This window comes from Mustela nigripes, chromosome 13 (genome assembly GCF_022355385.1).
Source record: "Mustela nigripes isolate SB6536 chromosome 13, MUSNIG.SB6536, whole genome shotgun sequence".
Lineage (NCBI taxonomy): Eukaryota > Metazoa > Chordata > Mammalia > Carnivora > Mustelidae > Mustela > Mustela nigripes.
The window spans coordinates 142,629,189-142,644,784 of NC_081569.1; the positions used below are offsets into that span (position 1 = coordinate 142,629,189).

The 15,596-nt window shown below is 59.7% G+C and overlaps 1 protein-coding gene across 7 annotated transcripts in view; it reads left to right on the forward strand.

Annotated features, from left to right (window-relative positions):
* The window catches only part of TRAF3 (TNF receptor associated factor 3), a 118,799-nt gene extending 108,983 nt beyond the window's left edge, over positions 1-9,816 (forward strand). For all 7 annotated transcript variants that reach the window (XM_059374041.1, XM_059374036.1, XM_059374042.1 and 4 more), the window contains 2 exons: positions 2,887-3,061; positions 3,973-9,816. In XM_059374041.1, coding sequence (XP_059230024.1) covers positions 2,887-3,061; positions 3,973-4,544 — 747 coding nt within the window. In that variant the 3' untranslated portion in view covers positions 4,545-9,816. The remainder of the gene's footprint in view (positions 1-2,886; positions 3,062-3,972) is intronic.
* Positions 9,817-15,596: the final 5,780 nt, after the last annotated feature.

Below are 15,596 nucleotides of genomic sequence, written 5' to 3' on the forward strand. Positions count from 1 at the left end.
CACTGTCCCTCCAGAGCCTTCACCGTCCACCCTGAGCCTGGCTCTTGGTGCCCCGCGGTCTTCCTTCCTCATCCCAAAGCCTTCCTGTCGCCCTCCCCTCCCCTGCCCTCCTCCCTGCTCCCCCAGCCCTGCGCGTTGGGACCACCACAGTGACCCCAGACTTTACCTCCCTTGTCGGATTCTCCAGGACACCCCAAGACCCTGGGGACGGTGGCAGCACATACGGATTGCAGAACTCCTGAGGGCCCCGGGTACACACGGGGACAGGGATGTGATTAGAGCTGGCCAGCGGGAGTGGAGTTCAAGAGTGTGTTTGCTTTTGCTGGCCTAAGAAGGGCAGTTTCTTAATATTTTTCTTTTTAAAGAACGTGTTTAAGACCACCTAGATGTCCGCTTACTTTGTGTCCCTGTTGTTGGCAGAGGTTAGAGGAGCTGGTCGTTCTGCAGTCCCGGGTGTGGGACTGAAGCCACGAGGTGCACTGTCCCTCCCCAGCCTCCCCCCGCCCCCCGCATGGTCCCCTTGGCGCAGTATTTGGTACAGAGGTCCCAGGGACTGGGCGGTGCAAGGGGCAGGAAGAGGGACCGTGGTGGAGCCCCCGGGTGCTCCCTGCGCGGGCTGACGGGCTGACGCTCCGGCAGCGAACCTTTTGATTAGGATTTATTTACTTTGCCTGCAGTCAGTTCCATCTCTCAGCGCCTGGCTTCTTTTTCTCACGCAGCCTACACCTGCATTTAAGGTCTATTTTTATAGAAAGATGACAGCAGCTGCGTGTAGACCACTCGGGAGGAATGAGATCGTGTTTGCGGCATTCTGCAGAGAAAGTGCTCGGTGGCGTGTTCTGCTTGACTCGCCAGCACGTACACAAAGGAGAGGAGTTTAGAACCACCACATCGTCTCTTGCTGGGCAAGGGGGGCTGGTGCTCCTTTAAAGTGAGCACCCTTGGTGGAACCTTGTCTGTGTGCACAGCATGTGCAAGTGTGCATGCGCGTCCCCCTGCCCCATGTGCCAACTCTGTGTCACTGAGCCGGCGCCCGGGGCCCTGCGGCAGCCCTCCCTCCTTGCACACCCACGGCTCTGGCCCCGAGGTCACCACGTGCCTTTGCGCCCACTGCCCCGCGCACAGCAGTCAGGTGCTGGGGAGGAGGCCCCTCTGTGTCACCCCCATTTTATCCCACGGGCATGAAGCTGAGGGGTGATGCTGGCTTGTCCCAGGCCGGCGTGCAGTTCACTCAGTGAGGACCAGGCCACAGAGTGGCATCCCTGAGAGCCACCACTGATGACAAGGACCAGGCCACAGAGTGGCATCCCTGAGAGCCACCACTGATGACAAGGGTTTCCATCGACCTCCCTGTAAACACACGGGTATCCCCAGTACCTCGACTGGTGGCGATGACGGGTAGGGTTGTGGGAGCCCTGCAGGGGCTTGTCAGAAATACATCATGGCTCAGGGGGCGGGGGAGTTGGTAGTGCTGCCCCCAGAGCCCAGACTTCATGAACTAATTAAATATGCCTCCAGACACATGGATTTAAACAAAATGACGTCAGTGTGGGAAGAGGTGTTCTTTACAGAAAGCATTTTTCTTTTTCAGTGTTAGCTAATATCAGGTTTTCTTGGAAAGAAGAGGAAGAATGACCCTGTACTTCTACCCCAGAAAAGTAACCCAAGCCTCTCGTGTTTGTTCCTTGGTGGTTATTAACAGCCAGCAAAGCTGCTGAAACTAAATATTTAAAAATAGGCTTCCGAAACGAGAAGTGAGCTCAGCAGCCCCCAGGGCACTCCCCCGTCGGGGCCAGAGGTGGCCCAGTTACTCACTGGCCCTCACTGGGGGCCAGACCACCCAGCCTTCATGGGCTGCACTTCAAAAAATGCAAATCCTTTTAGAAGTGAAACCCTGGGGGCACCCGGGAAGCTCAGTCAGTTAAGCTAAGCGTCTGCCTTCAGCTCCCGTCATGATCCCGGGGTCCTGGGCTCAAGCCCCTGGTCAGGCTTCCTTGCTCAGCCGGAAGCCAGTTTATCCCTCTGCCTCTGCCCTTCCCCCACCTCAAGTAAATGAATAAAATCCTTAAAAAGAAGTCAAAACCCTTTAGGTCCCAGCTTACCCACCAGGTGGGTACGCCAGTCCTTCAAAACTGCTGGAATGTGAGTCTTATCCCTCCGCTTGTTGCTGTACACGTTCTGTGTGTTTCTGCTGAAAAGGGGTTGCTGAATTATTTAAATTAAGATAGGGTAAAATGCAGCCTCGCCGTCTGCAGCCGTGTGCTTGTCCGTCATACTTCTGGGTCCAGTGGGCACCGGACCTGAGCGCCGTGCCGGTGGGGGAAGCCAGCCCTGCTCCTCGGCATCAGCTCTCCATTTCAGCCAGGCTCTGCAGAGCCCTCATCAAGCTCTGCCTGCGGCCAGCCCTGTGCAGGTGCCAGGGTGGTGGCTGCTCTCTCTCAGGACCCAGCAGGACTCCAGGGCACTGCCTGTAGCCACAGAGATAAGGCGACCCCTCCAGCCCTGGGTCAGGCAGCCTCATGGGAGACGCACGTTGTTCGGCCCCTGCAGATGGCTCGGCCCTTTAGGAAACAGACCTCCAGAAGGCCCATAGGTGTGGCTCCAGGGTCCTGCACCTGAGACTCTAGGACAGAGTGGTGTAGGGCCCCGTGCCATGCAGCTGGCGGGTGAGACTTCTCTGTGCCTTGGTCCCCTCCTCTGGGATAGGGACCTGTGGCCCCTGCGTCCCCTGAGATGCGTTTGGGCCACCAGGGAGATGTGGGCGTGGGGCGGGCTCTCGGCAGAGGGCTGGCTGCTGGCCCTTGCTGGCTGCTGTGTGACAGGAGAAGCTCAGCGTCTGCAGGTTTCTAACTGTGTTTTACCTTTCCGATGCCTTCTATTTGGAAGCGAGTGATAGACAGCCAGGCGGAGAAGCTGAAGGAGCTGGACAAGGAGATCCGCCCCTTCCGGCAGAGCTGGGAGGAAGCAGACAGCGTGAAGAGCAGCGTGGAGTCCCTGCAGAACCGCGTGACGGAGCTGGAGAGCGTGGACAAGAGCGCGGGGCAGGCCGCTCGGAACACAGGTGGGGGCCGCAGGGGAGGGTGGGGAGGGGTCTGGGGCGGGCAGCGTGCATCCTGGTCTGTTCTTGGGAGCCTGGGCAGCCCGGCCAGGTGGGAGGCTTGAGATGGTGGGTGGGTGGCACACGGGGCACACAGCCCCTAGAGCAGTGGTTTCCAGAGAGATGTCGGCGTGCAGAGGTGTGATGACTTTCCAGCCAGAGGGGCCTTGGTGAGGGACAGAAACGTCTCCCACCGGGACACCCCCTCCATGGGACGCCGGCCTGCTGGAGAGGAGGTGCAGGGTGGACGCGGGGCCGAGGACAGGGCTTGCTGGTTGGAGGCAGGGGCTGCAGGGTGGGAGGGAGAGGCTCCCGGGTGAACGCCTCGAGGGACGGAAGTGAGCAGCAGTGAGACAAGACCCCGCAGTGTGCTCGGCCAGCGTGTCTGATTCCTCGGCTCTGCTTTGGGGACTAAGTGAATAGTCTGAATTTTTTGCGTGACAAGGATTAATGGTGCAGAGGGACTGGGATTATGGCAAAACCCCCCCCCCCCAACATTGGGTTAAGCCGAGGACGGGAATGACATGGTGAGAGGCCACACCGGGCGCAGGTGACTCTGAGCGTCAGGCTGGAAGGCAGGGGGAGGTGAGCAAGAGGGTGGCCTTTCCCTGCCCCCAGTGGGAGGGAGGGCCCTGCTGTGATGTGCTCTGGGACACACAGGCCTGTGTCCCCCCAGGTGTTGCCTCCCAGCAGGCCGTGGCCGTGGGTGTGGGGGCCCAATGAGGCAGGGATCTGAGCCCTGTGCTTCAGGACACCTAGAGGTGTTTGTCTTCGACCCAGAAGCCTGCTCGTGCGGGTGTTGGCGGGAGCAGGCTCCTCCCGCCTTCCTGGCACTCACGGGCCTCCTCCGCCCCGTCTCTCCTCACCCACGGCAGGCTTGCTGGAATCCCAGCTGAGCCGGCACGACCAGATGCTGAGCGTCCACGACATCCGCCTGGCCGACATGGACCTGCGCTTCCAGGTCCTGGAGACCGCCAGCTACAACGGTGTGCTGATTTGGAAGATCCGAGATTATAAGCGGCGGAAGCAGGAAGCCGTCATGGGGAAGACCCTGTCTCTTTACAGCCAGCCCTTCTACACGGGCTATTTTGGCTACAAGATGTGTGCCAGGGTCTACTTGAACGGGGACGGCATGGGGAAGGGGACGCATTTGTCGCTGTTCTTTGTCATCATGCGCGGAGAGTACGATGCCCTGCTCCCTTGGCCGTTCAAACAGAAAGTGACGCTCATGCTGATGGATCAGGGGTCCTCTCGGCGTCACCTAGGGGATGCCTTCAAGCCGGACCCCAACAGCAGCAGCTTCAAGAAGCCCACCGGGGAGATGAATATTGCCTCTGGCTGCCCAGTGTTTGTGGCCCAAACTGTGCTAGAAAACGGGACGTATATTAAAGATGATACCATTTTTATTAAAGTCATAGTGGATACTTCGGATCTGCCTGACCCCTGACAGGTCACTGGGGGGGGGTGGATTGAGCAGAAGGCAACTCCTCGGGGGTTTGAACCGGCTGTCTCCACCGAGGTCCTCGCGCTCAGAAAAGGACCTTGTGGAACGGAGGAAGCAGCAGAAGGTGGCCGCGGGCCGGCGGGAGGAGCCACGCGTGAGGACACACCCAACATGTTTTCTAATAGACTAGCAACACTCCGCTCTGAAGAATTATTTATCCTTCGACGTGATAAATACTGCTGTCAGAGAAGGTTTTCATTTTCATTTTTAAAGATCTAGTTAATTAAGGTGGAAAACATATATGCTGAACAAAAGAACCATGATTTTTCTTCCTTAAACTTGAACACCAAAAACCACACAGACACGTGCACACACACGCACACACACGCACACCTGGGGACAGCTGGACATGTCAGCATGTTAAGTAAAAGAGGAATTTATGAAATAATAATGCAATTCTGATATATTCTAAAATTCAAGAGTGCAATCTTGTTTCAAATATAGTATACTGTCTATTTTTAAGGCCTCACCTGGTCTCTGTTTTAATAATTTGTTTGTCAGAAGACCCTGAAGTACACCTAGGTCTTTTCTGAAAGTCTCAATTCAGAATCATTTTTTAATTTAAAGTTCTAAGATAATTGTTATTGCAAACATTTTATTTGAAAACGTTGATAGACTGATATTTCTTGGAAGAAAATGTAAACTATCCAACACTGGTTATCACTTGTGATAGGACAGAAACTACTCACTCTGCCGTTATTTCTCGTTAGAAATGTGAGCCTCACTACCTGTCGTAGTCCATGACACTACTTCACAGTCGCTATGAAGGGGACCTGCTCATCGATGCTGTGCATCATTCTCAGACTTATAATCGTTTTCACCCTAAAATAGGGCGTTCGTTGAACTTTGGAGTTCTAAACAAAATCCTGTAGGCTTCTAAGATTCTGCCCCGTGTTCAGACACGCGTTCCCTTGCTGACCGCTCTGACCGTCGGCGTCCGGCGCCGGGACTGGGCAGGTGGCGGGGCCGGAGGAGGTCGCAGCGGGTGTGTTTCTGCGTTCTGTCACGTCGCTGCGTCGTGTTGCCGATCTCCGAAGGCGGCGTCTTTGCGTGGAGGTGGTGGCATACAGTCCATGTGCCTTAGACGGGCCCTGCTGCTTCTCGCCCCGGCTCTGTGTTCGCTGTAACTCTGAAAGGTGTTCGCTTCTCCCGACTCTCCTCCCGACCGCGAGGTCTCTGCCTCTTCGGAGGCCCTCAGACAGCCCCGTCCCTGCGGAGGAAGCCGGGCTCCTCTTCAGCTTCCGGAGCCTCCGCTGCTCCGTTGTCACAGGTTCCAAATCTCTGGGCCCCGAAAGTGAGCCGCCCAGTCCCACCCCCGGGCCAGGAGGGGAGCAGCCACAGCACCTCTCCGGGTCCCCACCTGGGTCAGGGGAGTCCACCCACCCCCCCACCCCCGTGCAGCAGAACCCTCTGAGCATTCCAGAGACCGCCGCTCTGGGGGGCCCGCCCAGGCTCGGTGACAGGGCCCCGGGACCACTGTTCTCTTGGGAAGGGTGGGCTCGGGACCGTCCGGCCTGCGCCCGCCCAGAGAGCGTTTTCTCCACTCACTGTTTACCTTCTCTCAATGGTCCAACTGTGATTAGAAGCCGGAGCCCTGCCTCCCCGCGCCCCTCTGCTATGCACCGCGCTCCATGGGTGCTCTTACCACTGATGGGTGCTACACGTGACGGGTGCTTCTTAGGCAAAACCAGTGTGTGTGAACCACCGCATCTGTGCCGCTCATCCAAAAGACGCGCCCGCGACTGGCCAGCTGGGCCGCGCGCCTCAGACTGCCTGCCTCTGGGCTCCCCCGTGGTCGTGCGGGGACGGTTGGGCTGGTGCCCGGTGGCCCACCGTGTCTCTGGTGCTGCCATCCGCCCTGGGCGTGCCTCCGCCCCAGTGCCTGCTGGAAGTGCCCTCCTAGCGCACCGTCCCCTGCCCTGAATGACCTCCTCGGCTCCCGGCATCTGCCACGCCTTCCGCGGTCCAGTGCCCGCTGTAGCCATCTTCCTCATCTTCTCCACCTGCCCCCCGCCCCCACCATGGCTGTGGGGGCCGGTCTGTGTTCTCAGTCCTGGCCGTGAGGAGTCGTGTGTCCCCGTTCACAGAGGAAGGACGTCCTGCAGGTGCTGCGGGACCCCTGTTCCCTTGAAGGCATCCCCGACCTCCTTCAGACCCTGCCCTGATTCTACCCTGGACACCCAGCGGGGAGAGGATGCCAGGCGGTCCCTGCCCGGCCTCAGGGGCTTTCCTGAGGACGGGAGTTACCAGCAGGGACATACCTGAAACCTCCTCCCCTTCCCTAAACATATGGACAATGTCAACAAATCTGAGATAAGCAACATCTCAGTCTAGTAAACAAACAGTACTTTGCCTCTCCTGGTTGGAATTCTTCTGGGGGTGGGTCACCTGGGGGCACTTCTGGAACCCTCTGTCCCTTGGTGGGGGCACTTTTCCAGCAGCCCCTCCTAGATACGCTCCTGGTGGAAGATGACGGGCCCTTTTGGCCTCCTCCCGGGAGCCCATAGGACATGGCATCGGCCGGCACTTCCCTGGGATGAGCTTGGGCCACAGCGGAAGCGTCATGCTGTGGCTTGACAATAGTTGATGATGGGCAGGGGCGGGGGTCTTTTGGTCTTTCGGCCACAGTGTACCTCTTCCCTCTTGTGTGCTTGGGACTTTCTGGAACGCGGCCTCCTGAAGAACCTGAGCGTGGGGTGCTGCCCTGATGGGTGCCCCTGGCGTGGCTTCCACCCGGACTCCTCCAGGCCCTGGTCCGGTGCTTGTCGCCTGGGGCCGGCCTCGGGCTGTGGCCCCAGGAGGCCGGCCCTCCTGGCTTCACGGGGTCCCGGCCACCCACAAAACATGTCGCATGCAGTGCGTATCCGCACACTTTTCCTATTCCCCAAAAGTGACAAAACTCTCCGACAGGACAAAACTGTTCCAATGCTTTAGAGAAACCCACACCAAGTCTCACGTGTGAATCGAGCTCGCCGGCTTCCCTGTCCGCCGCGTACGGGACACAAAGACCGCCCCAGCCGTGCTCGCCTCGTGGGGTGCTCCGGGCCGTGCCCTGGCTCAGCTTCCGCAGAGTCTGTGGGGCTGGGGGGCGCCCGGGGCTCGTCCGTGGTGAGTGGGCACCAGCTCGGGATTCCCCGGTGGGGTTGGCGCGAGCGAGGGTCTGTTCCCGAGACGCAGGGAGTCTTGGTGAAACCCGCTGCCCCGGGCCTCTGAGAAGTCGGGATTTCTGGTGTCCCGGCCCCGCGGGTGGCACAGAGGAGACCGTGAGAATTCCTGCTGCCATTCTAAGGCGTGTCCGGCAGGAGGAAGGCGCTGCCCCTCTGGGGATGACCGGCCGCGCGGGTGGACGGGGAGGTGCCATGAGGGCTGCGGCCCCAGCCCCGGTTCGCAGCCTGTTGCCAGAGCGGTGTCTGCGAGGCCGCAGGTTGAGTGCGGGAGCTCTTGGCCAAGATACGCTTTTCCTTTCCTGCCGCTGTGGTTTTTCCTTGCCTTGTGACCCCACAGGGCCACGGAGCCCAGGAAAGCCTGTCCCCATGGCGGCTGCCACCTTGGGGCCCTTTGCATGCCTGCTGGACTCCAGGGGGCTCTCTGGCCCCGCGAGTGCCCCTGCGGCTCCCCTGTACCACTGTGGCCCGCCGAGGCGAGGCAGGGGCCTCGTGTCCCTCACCACGTGTCCCAGGTGGGGCTTGCCGCTGTCAGCAGCGGGCCGTGTCGTGGCAAACAGAAGGCTGAGGAAAGGGTACCCGGACAGACCCTTCGGCCCTGCAGGGTCCCGCCGTGGGTCCTCTCCTTGTCAGCCCAAGGGAGGCGGGCAGAGTGGCAGGTCACACCCTGGGGGCGGCGTGCACACCTCCTCCTCACCCTACACGACGGAGGGGCGCCCCCACGGTCACCGGCCCCCTGGCGTCTCCGCTGGTCGCGGGCAGGCCGGGCGGGAGGTCATAGTCCTCCCCATGCCCCTGGCCCAAACCTCAGCCCTCTGAAGCGAGTCCCTCTGCTGTAGGGAGTCGGCAGAGCTGTCAAATACTGTTCTCTTCCTTCCGGTCCAGATCTTTCTCAGACTGCGGCGGAGAGCTTGGAGGAGCTCCAGGAGCTCCTCTGCACTTGTGAGCGTTTGAGAGGTGAATGAGGGGTCTGTCACCCAAATCTGCTTCTCCGCCCAACACCATGCTTCCATCTTCGTTTTGCAGATCTCGACAGTTTTATTTTCTGCAAAAGTAGAATGTGTCCCCTGGGGTCTAAGTTAAGATGAGGTCCATGTGTGGTTCCCGCGCGGGCAGGTGACCTGTCATCTTGGCCGTCTGCCGGGGGTGGGGCTGGCTGTCCCTGGGGAGCCAGGGCCCGCGGGGGGAAAGGGAGCGTCCTGGGGTGTGTCCCGAGTGGAGACTCTCAGTCTGGTCAGAGGAGGCCTCAGTGGCACTAGCCGTGCTTGTCTTTCACTTCTCCTGCCGCTGCTGTGTCTCGAGTCCCTCCTGAACTCTCGCGTTGAGAAAGAGGTTCAAGTCCAGGAAGGCTGTACCACTCCTGCGTTAGTGGCAATTGGTTTTTATGACTCCGTCCCCTAGTAGGCAAGTCCGATAACCTCCAACAGCAAACTAAATGAGCTAATTGGTAAACACAAAAGCCGGCATTATTTCCAAGGGTTTCTGCAATTACCCCTCTAGAGTAACACCTGTGATCCAGGAAGTGTGTGAGCCCGTGTAGACAATTGTGTCAGGTTTTTAGAACTGCATTCTTTCTCTGATGGCACACCTCTTCGTTCGGTTCTGTTGCCCAAAAACAAAGACCAAAGAAGGCCAATCTCTCATTTGACTCTGTATTCTCAATCTGCCTGTTTTAAAAGTTGCCGTCCGTAGTAGCCGCTCGCTGTGAGGACCCATCCTGACCCTCCAAGTGATTGTGACCAGTGATTCACGTCCTGTGTGTCTCCACTCTTCTAAGAAAAAACAACAAAACGAGAGTATAAGTTATTGCTCAGCAATAATCATGTTGTTAACGTGAGTCAACAACATGTCTGATTTTCTGATAGCATTATTATGTTTTATATTTTTGTTTACTGTATATTGTGTGTGGTTTTATTTGGTATTTATTTGTTTTGAGGTCTTGCAATGTTTTTGTGTTTCTGATGCTAATAACTAAAGTTTGTAAGAGTGTAGAATGCAAAACTTTGAAATGCTAAACTGTCTGATTAGAGGAAAATAAATCTGACTAAGGAGTCTGGGTTTCTTTTGCCGCCGTCTCGCACAGGCACCTGGCCGTGTGCCCTGGCCTTTCCCTCCCGCGGTCCTCCCCGCCTCTCCTCTCAGAAGTGGCCTCCTTGGCAGCCTCCATGGCCACACGGCCCCATGCTCCTAAGGGCTCACGCTTGGCTTCATGCTCTGCTGTCCCAGTCTTAGAACTCTGGATGTTTGACAAAGGGGTCCCATGTGCTGGGTTTGCATGAGACCCAGCAGGCCACACGGCCTCGCGGCCTCACAGCCTCCCCTGCAGGTGGAGCTCTGACCTCGGCGGGTCCGGGAGGCCGGTGCGCCCAGTGCTCTCAAGTCCGGCTTGGTCCAGAGCAGACACGCTGGTCCTCGCCCTCCTGCCAGGTCCAGGCCCGGGCATCCGGCCTGGTGGAAGGACCCCCGACCCGGCACCCGCCATGGGGGTTGTGGGCTCTTGGAGCCTCAGTTCCTTATCTGTCATAGGGAAGAACCGCATCTCTCTCCTTTCTGAAATGCGGTTACTAAAAAGCTGTACCAGGGCACGTGGCTGGCTGAGTTGGTCGAGCCCAGTTTGTGATCTTGGGGTCCTGCGAACAGCGGGAAGTCTGCCTGAGATTCAGCCTCTCCTCCCTCTACCCCCGCCTCCCACAGAATCTCCGGCAGACTGTGCGCTCAGCGCGGAGCCCAATGCAGGGCCCGATCTCACGACCCTGTGAGCCTGAACCGAAACCAAGAGTTGAACCCTTAACCGCCTGTGCCACCAGGCGCCTCTAAATAAATAAATCTTTAAAAAAAAAAAAAAAGGCCACCCCAGTATTGACCATGCAGGTGCTTGTGAAGGCTCCAGGCAACCAGGTTTTTAAAAAACATTTATTTCAGTAATCTCCACACCTAGCATGGCTCAAACGCAGGACCCTGAGATCAAGAGTTGCATACTCTTCTGACTAAGCCAGCCAGGGCCCCCCACGCAACCAGTTCGGTGTGTTGGTGGTGAGAGAGCCCGTAGGACCCCTCCCAGCTCAGCTCTTCTCTGGGTGGTTATAAGGACCAGGCCCAGGGGCAGGAAGCCCTCGAGAGCACCCCAAATTATCCAGTAAGGAGCCTTCTTTCCAGCGCGGATGCAAAGACCATGCAAACTGTCCAGCCTCCCCCACAGTCCTGCCCCTGCCAGGGTCCGCACCGCAGCCCCGCTGGGCCGCTGGAGCAACAGGAAGGGGCCTTAGGGCCCTGCCCCCAGGTCCACAGTGGTTCTCAGGTCACACTGGTTCAGCCGTCCGGTGCTGGGGGGCCTGCCAGAGAGTCCTGCCCCACCCCATGGCCTCAGCCCTGCAGTGGCGCACACAGTGGGGAGCCCAGGGCCCCCCAGCTCTTCCGAATGCAGGCTTCCACACCCAGAACCCAGAGAAGGGCACAATCTCCCTTGGCCTAGAGGCTCCCAAGTCTGCCTGCCCCTGCAGCGAGAGGCTTGCGTGCCACCGTCTCTCTGGCACTCAGGTCTGGGCTCCCACTGTGGCCTCAACCACACCAGGGACCCTGAGTGACGCTGCCGGTGCCTCCCCCCATCCCGCCATGGAAGCTAGACCCCCTGAGGACAGCCCAGACCAACAGCACGGATGGCTCTGTAGGCTGGGCAGGCACGGAGCCACATGGACTCGGGGTTTTCCTGCTCCTTTGGAGGGGCTGCACTCAGCCAGAATTCGAGAAACTGGATACTTTTCTTTCAGCCTTTCGGGAGTTTGTTTCTGAGTTGTGCAGAAAGGGAAGTGAGCCGTACACCTGGGGAGAAGAGCGCCCCCTGCTGGTTGCACTGAGCCAGAGGCGCCCGTGGGGACCCGAGGCGGAGGCTGCGGTGGATCCGGCGCCATCCAGCAGCAGAGAGCCCGGCAGTGACAGCTGGGGGACTCGGAGCAGCTCCCCCACCGGAGCCCGGACTGCTCCCAGGACTGAGTGTGGCAGCACAGCCTTGGCCTCCGTCCCCGGAGTCAGCACTGGGGGCAGCCCGGCTCTCCTGGTGAGTTGGGACCAGGGAGGGCACCGGGCAGAGCGCTGTGAGCCCTGAGACCCTGGGGGACGGCGTGGGGCCCCTGTGTCCCAAACCCTTCCAACCAGGATTTCCGAGGACGAGCTGGAATTCACTGGGCACGGAGGTGCAGGAGCGCACGGAGGCCCACCATGCTGCTGGCCTGTGGTCACTCCACACTCGGCCGCAGGACCGTCCCACGCAGGCCGAGGACCAAACCCGGAAAAATGCCCGAGGCCGCTGCATGACTGCGCTTGGTCAGAGATGCCCGGTCTCCAGGGTCGCTTTCAAGTGAGAACATGGAGTTCGGGGGAGGGGGGTGGCACCCCCAGGAGAACCTCCTTGCGCTCTGCTGGTCTCCCAGGACTGCGGTTCACCCTGTAGGACGCTCCCGGCACCCCAGATGGGTGAAGACCTAGAGATGGGGTCGCTCGGTGTAAAGTGTGGGTTTCCTGCAAGTGGACACAAACGTAATCTAAATCCTGACCCCGAGGAATCTGTGACCAATGCCACCGTGGCGACGAGGCCAACGGAACGTCCGCAGAGGAGGTCTGCGCCTTGACCCCCAGGGCTGGCCTTGGAGGAAGGCAGAACTCAGAGGCCCACGCCAGGACTCCCCTCCCCCAGGCTGCAGGGCAGGGCTGGGCAGGGCTGGCGGCTGCCGGTGGGGCTAGGCATGTTTGGCCTTCGGGTGGCACAGGTGGCACGAGGCCCCGGGGAAAAGCGCTCTCGGGGCTGGGAGGACGTGGTCTCAGCCACTGTGGCCACTGGCCTGGCGGGGGACACTCTGTGCTGCCTTGGCCTGCTGGGTCCTCCCAGGCAGTGGAAGTGCAGGGTGGCGGGTGTTACACGCTGTCTGCAGTGGCACCTCCTCACAGAGGCCTGCCCCGGCCACCTGGCCCTAGTGGCTCCCTCTTGGTCACCACGCACTCTGGCTACCCCGATCCGTGCTCCTTCCGAGCCCTCCCTCAGCACGGTGTGGCGCGTACATCTCCCAACTCCCCAGCCAACAGCAGGTCCAGGAGGCCATCTCCCGGCCCTCCACGCCCAGCCCCAAGGCTGCGCACAGAGGAGAGGCCAGGTCAGGGGCGGGGACTACTCTGAGACCCCCAGGCCCTGCAGGTGACAGCCCTGCCTCTGGGGAATGCCAGCCATCCCTTCCTCGTGTACACATTTTTGGGGCAGCCCCTGTGCTCCAGGCAGTACCCAGTCGGCCCCAGGACAGAGGATGATGACAGTGGGGGAGGCCCAGGATGGCCTTTCTGGAGAGGTGACTTCATGCGGAGACCGGAATCTTGAAGGGGAAATCCTGCCACGAGGGGCTCCACCTCCATTGCCCCATGGCCCTCACCCCTCTTTTCCCTGTGCAGGAAGAGAATCGTGCTCTCTGGAGAGAGACATGAAGGCCCAGAGATGTGCAGGAGACTTCCCAAGGTCACAGAGCAGATCAGGGACAAAGGTGGGGGTGAAAGAGCCGCTGACTGCTCTTGGGGCGGGATCCATTTCCAGAGCTGTAGAGAAGGGAGGGGGGAAGAGGAGTAGGAAGGCGGTGATTCCCACGGCTCTGCAGGTCTGGGTGGGGGGCCCCGGGGCGGCAGGGCTGTCATTCACACACCCTCACACTAGAGGAGGGCTGAGGTGGCCCGTCAGAGCTCCGCAACCCTGCGCCATGGAGTTGGTGCTGCCTTGGAAACAGGAACCGATTAGAGGCCTCGCTGAGACCATGCACGGCGGCCTAGTCAGGGAGGTGTGGGGTCCAGTTTTCCCAGGCCATCTTTCCTGCCACCTGGAAGGGGTTGTGCACAGAGGGGAACCAATCCAGCGAGGGCAGTCAAGCCAAGTCAGAGTGAGACTGAGAGACACAGGCAGACCAGAGACCAAGAGCTTGGCTGGTCCCTGGATCCAGCCTTGCCTGAAGCAGATGCTTCATGGCATTTCCTGGTGACTGGAAAAAACTCACCTTGGGACTTTGCATTTCTGCTACTTCCACTACTTCCAGTTGAGGTCTCGACCAATTCCAAAGTGTGTGCCCATGTGCATACCTGGGTACCCAGGGCACGTGTGCGTGCAGTTTGGGGCCTTCTGTGTGCACAGGGCACCTGCTGCACAGTCCAGCCATGCCCTGCATCGTATCTTTACTCCTGAGGTGTCCCAGGGGCTCTTGGGCAGGTCCGGACCAGGACTGCTGCCTGTCTCCTACCTCAGCACGGGCTCCATTCTGGGCCACCCTCTGATAGCTGGACACATCTGGGCCCCTGTCCAGCTGCTGCTCAAGGACGCCCCCTTCAGGCTGGGGAGATGGATGCCACTATCTCATGGCCTGCAGGCCCCAGCTCCTCCTGTTTGGCCACCTTCCTTCGGTCCACCACCCACACTGGAGGCTACAGCTGTGACCGCCTCTGTGTCCTGGCTTTACCACCACCACTTCCAGGGCAGTCTTGCTGCCCTGTTCAGACAGCACGGTCTCTCTGGGAATGGCCTGTACAGCTGGGGCGGGAGGGGTCCGAAAGTTCCATTTCCCCACGGTCCAGCCACCCCACCCTCTACAGCCTCTTTTGGACCTTGGCCTCAGTGCAATCCACTTTCTGAGTTGGGAGAAAGGAGCCTTGGGAAGACCTGCCTGGCCTTCCAGGCTCGGCTACGGTGCTCTGGGCCCTGGGAGTGAAGCCTGCTGAGCCTCCCGGCTCTCTGGCTTGAACAAAATCACAAGTGGGGTAGTGGGAGGAGGTGAGGGGAGCAGAGCCAGACACTCTGGTGGAGTCCCAAGAAGGCCCAGTCCACAGACCTGCCTACTTCCCAGAGAGAAGCAAGACAAGGGGGCAAAACAGATGTGACCCCAAAGAGCCCCTCTGTTCCTGATCGAGGCTTCCTCGGAAGAGGGAGCTTCCCATCAGCCCGACAGGCAGACAAGGCCAAACTCCAGGGCCAGGAAGACCCCCGAGAGCAGGTGCCCACCCGCCGGGCTGAGGGGGTACGAGCTTGTGTCCTCCCTCCGTAGTCCCAGTCAGAGAAGTCCTGCCCCTTCCCAGGGGCAGGTCCCACCCTCCTTGGAAGAAATATCAGCTGCGGGGGACATGCAAAGACCAGCCCCAGTGATGGGTCTAATTCCAGGGGTCTGCAGGGGAGGGGCAGGGACATAGGAGAGGGCAGGGTAGCCAGGAGAAAGGAAGCTGCCAGGGAGCCCGAAGCCTAAGTCGTGGCCCTCCCACGGGTAGTACCCATAGTCGTCCACGTCCACACGCGTGTCCATCCCCCGTCCTGCAGTCGCTCCCCCTGACCAGCTCGTCCTGGACCCAGGGGCCCACTCCTCCCTTGCCATCAGCCATGACCAGGAAGATGCCATCTGCCGCACTCCGTCACCCACAGGTCACCCTCTCCCCGCGCATCCATTCACGACACCCCACCCGTGTCCCCGTCCATCACCGGGTTTGCTGTGCGAGTCTGTGCGCCCACCCGCCTGCCCTCCGCCGGCCGGGCCCTCACCACCACCCACCCAGCCCCATGCCTCCGGCACCCCCTGCACCGTCGGGCCACCTGTCCATCTGTCCATCCATCGACCCAGCCATGCTCCCGTCCACGCACCAGCCATCCTGCCACTAACCTGCCACCCAGTTCATCCAAATCCTGTTCACCCACTCGTCTGTCCTGCAGCCTCCTCTAGGGGCCACTCATCAGCCAGAATCCACCACCTTTTCTCCCCGCCATCAGCTCAACAAAACCCACCGGACACCTACCGGCAACCGCCCATTTATCCGAGCACCATGGTTC